General features: G+C 45.1%; 1 protein-coding gene across 4 annotated transcripts in view; it reads left to right on the top strand.

Annotated features, from left to right (window-relative positions):
- The first annotated feature begins 646 nt into the window (after positions 1-646).
- Positions 647-10,306, top strand: part of tmem123 (transmembrane protein 123) — a 135,864-nt gene continuing 126,204 nt past the window's right edge. For all 4 annotated transcript variants that reach the window (XM_038817790.1, XM_038817791.1, XM_038817789.1 and 1 more), the window contains exon 1: positions 647-808. In XM_038817790.1, coding sequence (XP_038673718.1) covers positions 736-808 — 73 coding nt within the window. In that variant the 5' untranslated portion in view covers positions 647-735. The remainder of the gene's footprint in view (positions 809-10,306) is intronic.

Genomic DNA, 10,306 nt, shown 5'->3' with positions numbered 1-10,306 from the left:
GGCACAACATCGAGGGCCGAAGGACCTGTTCTGTGCTGTACTGTTCTATGCTCAACAGGTCCCCAGTAAAATCTGCTCGGCTACTTGCTTGCTCTGGGCCTCCTCCTGCTGTCGGTGAAATGGAGGAATGGGGGGGGGGGGGGGGGGGGGGGAGGATTTAAATGAGGCTACTTTAGAGCCTCGGCAAACCCATAGGCGAGTGGGCCGCCCAAATCCTCCTCCACACACGCTGCAAAATGAGAGACAGATCAGGGGTAGATGGCGCGCATTCCATGCGCTGCATTTACTGAGCCCCCCCACCCACCCCACAAGGTGAGGGGGCTGTAAAATCCAGCTCATTCGAACAAAACGCTTCTTCCCGCCTCTGTGCTGTTGCTGTGAATGTCTAACCAGAGCCCTAAACTGTATTTATGGGTTTGACTGTGAGGGATGCTGTGCTCACTGATGGCGACTGCAGCCAAACCCCAACCCCCCTCTCGGAGAACAGGTAGCAGGCGCGCGCCGCAACTGGCGCTCTGCACAGTGCCGGGAGCGCGCGGGGGGAGGGTGGCGGGGGCGCGCTGGGGGGGGGGGGGCGCGCGGGGGGCGGGGGGCGCGCGGGGGGCGGGGGCGCGCGGGGGGCGGGGGCGCGCGGGGGGCGGGGGCGCGCGGGGGGCGGGGGCGCGCTTCCCTTTGTGCATCCCGTGCGTGTGAGGTGCCGTGAAGAAGCCTTTCTCCGGCTGAAGAGGCCACATTATGAATTCGGCGCCGGTTTGTGTGGCGGTGCTGCTGGCTCTAACCGCTTTCGCTCCTTCGTCGTCCGTCTCCGGTGGGTCCCTCTTGTCTTTTGTTTAGTCTCGCTAGATTATAAAGTCCCCGAGAGGAACGACAATCTCCATGACAGGACAGTTGGGCGTAGTTTTAAATATAGCTCCGATAAATGGTACAGGAGACGCATTTTGTTATTGGGGATTTGGAAGGACATTGTGATACCAGTGCTGACAAGACATCGATGTTGGAGGTTTGGTGTTTTTGTGAAAAGTGTTCAACCAACTTTTTGAGGGAGGGAAGGCCATGGTCGCGTTGTGTCACTTTCCTCCTAACCTTTTCCATCATTGCTTTACCAGTCAGTCAGTTTTCACACCGACAGGCAGAGGGACTGCAGGCATATGGCCCATTTATCCGCTTCAGTTCACAGTGTTGATAAATATATTTGTAGCACGAAAGGTTGTCATATACGCGCATTTTATGCTACTGCTCATTTATGCCTCTAATATTTTCAAATGAGTGTTTCAAGGTGATAACATTTCATACCAACAGTTAAGATCACAGTTATTTGCAGTGCACATCTGAGGCCAGATTTAAAAAATACCTTATTTTTGGACAAAGTTGATTTGTGTAAATGAAGTCATAAATGTTATTCATGTGTTCAGCGTAACCAAGTAATGCTATTTATGCCATAACTATTTCCCAAATTATTTTAACTATTTATTGGACTATCAGATGCCAGCAGAGTATAAAATACATCAGGTATTAAAGGATTTTTTTAGGAAATACTTGGATTCAACCCATAAAAGACACGGCCAATTTTAGTGGATTTCCACTTTTCCTCTTTATGTTATACCACAATCTTGGAATTGGCAAATTATTAGGTATAGATTTATTCAATGTAGAAAAAAAACATGTTTTGATAGTCACGTTTTTGGTATGAACAGCACATAAAATTTCATTTTCTAAATGTTATAGTTTTCATTTCTGGTTCCATAGTTATTAGGGCTATAAATAGACATGATTATCAATTATTGTAATTGTGTTATGTAATTTTACGCATAATGTTATTTATGTTAACAGGAAATTAAATATGTTTGTACAATATACAAATGTATATTGAATTCATAAAGATAAGCCAGTCTTACCAGTAAGCTCTCATAAAACGAAACTAAAACACTTGTGCCAGTTTCAACTAGTTTTCTCTCGAGCACAAAGCAGAACTAAAATTAGTTGGTTGCCTAGCTAGTAAGATTGCAGTATCAACAACTGTAGACCACTGAGCCAGAAATATAAACCTGGCAAATTATTTAAAAAAATTATGTTTGTAATTTTTTGATGCATTATATTATTTTATTACAGTTTTGCATCAAAGGATTTTTTTTTGTAGTTGGGTAAGCAGTACTTGGATACTATGGAGTAGCATTAATTTATTCTCAGTCCAGCCTTGAGTTGAAAAGGGCCAAGTGACATTGGTACCACACAAGTGTCGGGTAATGACCATCTCCATAGAAACAAGAGAAAATCTAACCATCATCCCTTGACATTCAGTGGCATTGCCATTGCTGAATCCCCACCATCAGCATCCTGGGGAGTGACCATTGACCAGAAATTGAACTATACTAGCCATATCAATGTTGTGGCTACAAGAGCAGCTCAGAGGCTAGGAAACCTGCAGCGAGCAACTCTCCTCCTGACTCCCCAAAGCCTGTCCACTGCCTACAAGACACAAGTCAGGAGTGTGATGGAATACTCCCCACTTGCCTGGTTAAGTACAGCTTCAAAAAACATTCCAGAAGACCATCACCATCCAAGACAAAGCAGCCTGCTTCATTGACACCACTTCCACAAACATTCATTCCCTCCACCAGTGGCGCAGTGTGTACCATCTATGAGATGCACTGCAGGAACTCACCAAGGGTCCTCGGGGAGCAACTTCCAAACTCATGTCAGCTACCAGTTACCATCTAGAAAGACAAGGGCAGCAGATACATGAGAACACCACTACCTGGAAGTTCCCCTCCAAGTCACTCACAATCCTGACTTGGAAATATATTGTCATTCCTTCGCTGTCACTGGGTTTAAATCCTGGAGCTCCCTCTGGGCCATATGGGGAGCCTCTTGTTCAGTCGTTATGTGATTTGCAAACATGATGTCCATTTATATTGTGTCTTTATTTTAGAAAACAAATCCCAGAATGCTTTTGAATTTAGATCCACATGATCCAGCACAAGCCTGACCTATCTGGGTTTTCATCAAAAAGGTGCCATTGCCACACTGAATTATTTTAATATTTTCCTTAAACAAAAAACATACTTTCATAGCATACTTTAGAGGGACACTGTCTTTGAAACGTCTAGGATTACTTTTTTTTTGTTAAATAAGAGCTGGTTAAGATGATGATCTGCACAAGTGACCTCACAACAGTTTTTTGTGACTTATGTAAGTAAGAAAAAAAGAGTTTGTGAAACATACCTACAAAATAATGTACCTTTTTGTGAGACCTTTACAGCAGCTGTACTTCCAGATCTGTCAACCAGGTGAACAACAACAATCCAGCAAGCTTTGTATGGCTCTGGTAGTTATTGGCAACGTCCAAATCTTCACCTCATTACTTTTATTCAGAAAAACATCGGTTAAATGAGTTCATTAATAAAATGTGTAAAAGACAAATCATGTCTGACAAATATGATTGAGTTCTTTGAAGAAATGGAGAAGATTGATGTTGTGCAATTTGGCACTTTTTTAAAATGAAGTCCATGTGAGAGTATAAAAGTAAAGTTGGAACCTACGTAATTAGAGGGCAGTGGCAGTGTAGATCTGCAATTGACTTAAGGGATCAAAAGCCAAGGTTAGTGATGAACAGTTGTTTTTCAGACAGGAGGGCAATATACACTGTGCCCCCGATCTATTTAATATATATTAACTACCTAGATTATGTATAAATTGCATATTTTCAAGTTTGCAACTGATACATAACTCTGAAATGTATAAGACAGTGAAATATTATCATAGAATCATAGAATTTACAGTGCAGGAGGAGGCCATTCAGTCCATCAAGTCTGCACCAGCCCTTGGAAAGAGCACCCTACTTAAGCCCACACCTCCACCCTATCCCAATTACCCCACCTAACATTTGTTTTGGACACTAAGGGCAATTTAGCATGGCCAATCCACCTAACCTGCACATCTTTTAGACTGTGGGAGGAAACCAGAGCACCCGGAGGAAACCCACGCAGACACTGGGAGAACGTGCAAACTCCGCACAGACAGAGACCCAAGCTGGGAATCGAACGTGGGATCCTGGAGCTGCGAATCAACAGTGCTAACCACTGTGCTACTGTGCCACCCACATGTTGTGGAAGGTTTAAGTAGGATATATACTGGTGAAATGGCAGATTAAATTTAATGCAAAGAGGGTTTTCATCATGGAATGTAGTTATCACTGACATGGCCAGCATTTATTGCCTATTGCTAATTGCCCTTTATGCGGTGGCCACGTTCTTAAACCACTAGAATCCTTGTTCTATAGGTGCACCCACTGCTGGGTAGGGGCCGGAACATTTTGTGACAATGGAAGGAAAAATCAGATCACACGATGAACTTCCTGTTTTCCTCTGCCTTCCTGACCCTATGACATTTTTGTGATGTTCTTGTGAGTTGAGGACGCCTTAAATGCGAAATGCACATGCACCTCTTCCGAAGTAAGGGCCCTTATTGTGAGAACCACAAGAAAATCGCATTTCATCCCGCATGCTCTTTTCAAGTGCTGGTGTGTGTTTTGGAAGCCCTAAAATAAACATCTCTCTGGAGAGTTCATGACCACTGGGTAAGCCTGCTGACGAGCCCAGAACATTCTGAAAGGTAAGTGCAAAATATTTTGACCCCTTAAAATGTTATTGGATGCTGCATTATGATTTGCAATGATTCATCATAGTGCTCCATTTTGCAGAGATAAGTTGACCGTTACATTGACACTATGGTGGTCACTGTTAATTTACATTATAGTACTTTTTCTCCTGGAGAAGTGTCATAATGTATTCAAAAATGTAGGAAAATACGTTGGTAAACTCTCCTTGTCCTGTTTGGCACTGGAATTTAAATGCACAGACATCTCTGACTAAAGGGGGTGGGTAAATGCATTACTTTTGAAAGGTAAAATAAATAAGCTTCAGATTTTCTTAATTGATTGATGGGCAAATCTTCTTTGAACTGGAGTGGACACCTGTTCTCTCAGTTTCAAGCTCTTGTAGTTGTTTTGGTAGCTGTGGCTTTTATGAATGGTTGGCTGAGGTCCAGAAATGTTTGTGAAGGAGGTGGCACCCTTGACATGAGATGGCAGCCTAGCTGAAGGCATGTTGAATTAAAGTGTTCCTGCCTCCCTCCTTCGGCCGGTCCAGATCCAGAATGTGCAGAGTGCAGCAGACCGCAACTATAAGTGACATGCTTTGGAGGATATTTCAGTGCTCCCAATGATCAGTTAAGCATCTGAACCTCATTGTCAGCAATCCAATGGTCCTCTTAAACACTGCCATTGTGGAGGCAAGTCTCCTATTGTACCTCTGATCATAGAATCACTACAGGGCAGAAAGCAGCCATTTGACCCATCGAGTCTGCACCAACCCTCCAAAAGAGCTCCCTACCTATGCTCACTCTTTTTAGGAAAGAGTTAATGTTCCCTAGTACTTGAGCTAAAATTGGGATCTTAATCTTTAATATTAGACTGTCCCAATATATAAAGTGGATGCAGGTGGTATTGTTTTGTGGAGAAGAGATTACTGAACACAAACTTGGAATCGAATAAGTCAAGACTTGTTTCCTAGTTCTTATTACAGAGTTACTATTGGAGCTTTACACTTTCCCTTTTCCCCATCCTATCCCAGTAACCCTGCGCATTGATCATGGCCAATCCACCTGATCTGAATATCTTTGGGCTGTAGGAAGAAACCAAAGCACATGGAGGAAGCCCACACAGCCACTGGGAGAACTCATGCTTAAAACTTCACATTTGACTTGAGAAAACCGTACATTGTTTTCACTATCTGCCAGCCTCGCATCTGTCCACTGAACTGTTACTTTCCTCTGAGATGCCTGCCTCTCTGTGAGCTAATGACCTTGCTCTGTACTCACATTCGAGCGCTAGGGCATCCATCTCAAGTTGCTAAGGATGATCAGGTTGGGAATCAAACTCCACCATTCTTCTCCTGTATGGACAATTCTGCATTCTTCAGTACATGCTCTGCCTGAAACACATTATCAAGACTCGAGTCCCCCACCCCGCCAGAGAACCAGGTTGAGGTGCCTTTCAGATTTGCACACCGTACCCTGGTATGCACCCAGGTGTATTGTCTGATCGTCCAGCCTTGGCAGGCACGGGTATATGTGCTTTCTGTTCCTCTGACCGTACACCGCTGAGTGACACGAAGGATGATCACACTTCAAGGGTTGTGAATCTATGGAATTCCTTGCCCAGTGAAGCAGTTGAGGCTCCTTCATTACATGTTTTTAAGGTAAAGATAGATAGTTATTTGAAGAATAAAGGGATTAAGGGTTATGGTGTTCGGGCCGGAAAGTGGAGCTGAGTCCACAAAAGATCAGCCATGATCTAATTGAATGGCGGAGCAGGCTCGAGGGGCCAAATGGCCTACTCCTGCTCCTAGTTCTTATGTTCTTAAGATGCTCAAGATCCCTGGCAGCATGGAATCCCTGGCAGCATGGTGCAGTGGTTAGCATTGCTGCCTCACGGTAGCCTTGTGGGCAACACGGTAGCCTTGTGGATAGCACAATTGCTTCACAGCTCCAGGGTCCCAGGTTTGATTCCGGCTTGGGTCCCTGTCTGTGTGGAGTCTGCACATCCTCCCCGTGTGTGCTTGGGTTTCCTCCGGGTGCTCCGGTTTCCTCCCGCAGTCCAAAGATGTGCAGGTCAGGTGGATTGGCCATGATAAATTGCCCTTAGTGTCCAAAATTGCCCTTCGTGTTTGGTGGGGTTACTGGGTAATGGGGATAGGGTGGAGTTGTTGACCTTGGATAGGGGGTAGGGTGCTCTTTCCAAGAGCCGGTGCAGACTCGATGGGCCGAATGGCCTCCTGCACTGTAAATTCTATCTATGTTACATCACCAAGGTCCCAGGTTCGATCCTGGCTCTGGGTCACTGTCCATGTGGAGTTTGCACATTCTCCCCATTTCTGTGTGGGTTTCGCCCCCACAACCCAAAGATGTGCAGGGTAGGTGGATTGGCCACGCTAAATTGCCCCTTAATTGGAAAAAATTAATTGGGTGCTCTAAATTTATACGGGGCTGGTTTAGCACACTGGGTTAAATCGCTGGCTTTTAAAGCAGACCAAGGCAGGCCAGCAGCACGTTTCAATTCCAATTCCAGCCTCTCCGAACAGGCGCTGGAATGTGGCGACTAGGGGCTTTTCACAGTAACTTAATTGAAGCTTACTCGTGACAAGCGATTTAAGATGCGGTACCATCGCAACTCGGTACTCAACCTCCTTGAGCAAAAAAGATCTTTAAAACTTTTGTGGCACTGAATCCAAGTGCAGCACACCACATCTTGCCTGCTGACCTGTGTCGTCACTTCTGACCACTCCGTTGTCTGATTCTGATGTGTTGGCCTTCTCTTGCCATCCCCTGGTATTAGGATGTCCCCCTACCACACTCAGCCTTCACGATAGTGCACAGGCAGTTCTTGAGAAGTGGGAGGGCAGAGTGCCCACCAACATTGTCCTTCTGCCTGGCGTGTCGAGTGGGTGCTGAGGCCATAACTTCACACGCTGTTTATATTGTCTCCTGGAAGGCTCCCTGAGGTTCCTCAAGAACTCTTGACAGCCTTCAGCTAGCTGCCTCAGCTATGTTAAATCCCTGCTGGGTCCCCACTGGACCCAGTGCCCACCATGCTCCCGTCCCAACCAGCAGCTGCAGTCCTTTTCCAATGTGAGGGCACGTTTCATGCTGGCCGGCTTTTAATTGGCTAGCCAGCATGAAATCGTGTTGAACTTGCATTCGCAACTGGAATGCACGATCACACGTGCACAACGTGTACACGGTTCAGGCTGTGGATTCAGAGTACATGGTTGGTTAGTTTACACAACATAATGACCACTTAAAAGATTTACTTTTTTTCAGTGGAGTTTTTTTTAGTATCAGTGACAGACCTTTTGAAAATCTTGTTACATCACCACAGGTTTTCTTTTTACACCTGCATTAAAAATGTTCCCACTTCTATTGCATAGCTCCTGAGGACTGTAGACCCAGTGGATGCTGATTGAGAGACAATGGAGGATGCATGGGGAATCTAAGGGGTTATGGAGAATGAGGTGGGGTAAAGGCTTTAGACAATTTAAACAATGTTGAATTTTGGGTTGCTGTGTTGGAGAATAAAAGCGGGTCTCCAACGAGCCGGGCTCTGTTCCCTCCATCCATCACAGCTACCAAATGTACTGCAACCCAAACCCTGTGTGGAAAAAAATTAAAAATCCTAAGTAAATCCTATGTATAGATTGGGTATGCAGTACAGAAGCCACAATTCCTGGATTTTGACCCAGCAATGATGAGAGAATGATAATACATTTCCCAGTCAGGAATGTGTAACTTGGGGAACTTGCTGGTGTTGGTATCCCCATGCTACTGCTGCCCTCATTCTTTTTGTTTACGGGTTTGGATTGTGTTGTCGAAGGAGCATTGGCGAGTTGCTACAGTCCGTCTTGTAGATGGCATAGACTCAGGCAATTAAGGGGATGAATGCTTTAATTGGTAGATGGGTTAACTTGTCATGGATTCCATAACATTTAATGAATATTGTTAGGTGTACAGTCATCCAGGCAACTGAAGATTATTCCATCACACTCCTGACTTGTGCCTTGAGGATGGTAGAAAGTCTTGGTGAGAAGGGGAGGTACCGGTAAACCACCAGGGGGCAGCTGTAACAAGCAATAAAACCTATGGAACACGACAAAGCCCGTGACCCTGATGATATTGCAGCTGAGGTCTTCAAAGCTTGCAGTTATTTGCTCCCATCCAGCCTCTATCATTTGGGAGGCATGGTGGCACTGTGGTTAGCACGGCTGCCTCACCACGCCAGGATCCGGGTTTGATTCCGATCTTGGGTGACTGTGAGCACTTTGCACTTTCTCCCCAAATTGTGTGGTTTTCCTCCAGGTGCTTTGATTTTTCCCCCACAGCCCAAAGATGTGCGGGTTAGATGAATTAATTGGCCATGATAAAATTGCCCCTTCGTGTCCAGGGCTGTCCGGGTCAGGATGCATTGCGGAGATTGGGTGGGGGAGTGGGCCGAGCTGGGGTGTTCTTTCAGAGGGTGAGAGCAGACTTGATGGGCTGAATGGCCTCCTTCTACACTGCAGGAATTTTGTTATGAATTGCGAGGAAAAAGAACTAACTTTAAGAATGTCATAAATATAATAATCTTTAAAATGAGAGAGAAAATAAAGGGAAACCAGGTTTAAACAGGAGGATACTTACAAAAGGAAATGCAAAATACTATAGATGCTAGAAATCTGAATAAAAACAGAAAATGCTGGAAGTCCTTAGCAAGTTAGGCACCCTTTTGTCAGAACTGGAAGAAGTTAGAGAAATAACTTTTTAAATGAATCAGAGGAAGGGGAGGCAGGAACATAAAAACATACTTAGGAAATAGAAGCAGAAGGAGACAATTCAGCCCTTCGAGCCTGCTCCACCATTTTATGATCATGGCTGATGATCAAGTTCAATACCCTGATCCAGCAGCCCCCCCATCCCCAAATATCCCTTTAGCCCCAACGTCTAACTCCTCGAAATTGCACAAGGTTTTGGACTTACCTACTTTTTACAGTATTGGATTCTACAGATTCACCACTCTAGGTGAAGAAATTTCTCCTCCCCCTCAGTCCTAACAAGTTTACCCCTCATCCAAAAATTGTAACCCCGAGGTATGGTCTCCCCCACCATCGGGAACATTCTTTCTGAATCTACCCGGTCTAATCCTGTCAGAATTTTACAAGTTTCTATGAGACCCCCTCACTCTTCTAAACTCCCATTAATATAATCCTGACCGGCTTAGTCTGTTCTCATATGACAGACCCGCCATCCCAGGGATCGGCCTGGTAAACCTTGCTGCACTCCCTCCATACCAAGAACATCCTTCCTCAGAAAAGGACACCAAAACTGCACACAATACTTACTCCAGGTGTGGCCTCACCGATGCCTTATACAATTGCAGTAAAACCTCCCTATTCCTATACTCAAATCCTCTCGCTATGAAGGCCAGCATACCATTTGCCTTCTTTACTGCTTGCTGTACCTGAGCGCTTACTTCCAACGACTGATGCATGAGGACACCCAAGGTCTCGCTGAGTATCCACCTCTCTCAATTTACACCCATTCAACTAATAACCTGCCTTCCTATTTTTGCTACCAAAAGGATAACCTTACATTTATCCACATTATACTGCATCTGCCATGCATATACCCACTCACAGCCTATTCAAATCCAGCTGAAGTATCTCTGCATCCTACTTGCAGCTCATTCTGCCACCCAACTTTGTAATGCTCCGGGGAT

The sequence above is a fragment of the Scyliorhinus canicula genome, chromosome 14 (genome assembly GCF_902713615.1).
Source record: "Scyliorhinus canicula chromosome 14, sScyCan1.1, whole genome shotgun sequence".
Classification (NCBI taxonomy): Eukaryota; Metazoa; Chordata; class Chondrichthyes; order Carcharhiniformes; family Scyliorhinidae; genus Scyliorhinus; species Scyliorhinus canicula.
This window is presented reverse-complemented; position numbering and strand designations above follow the sequence as displayed.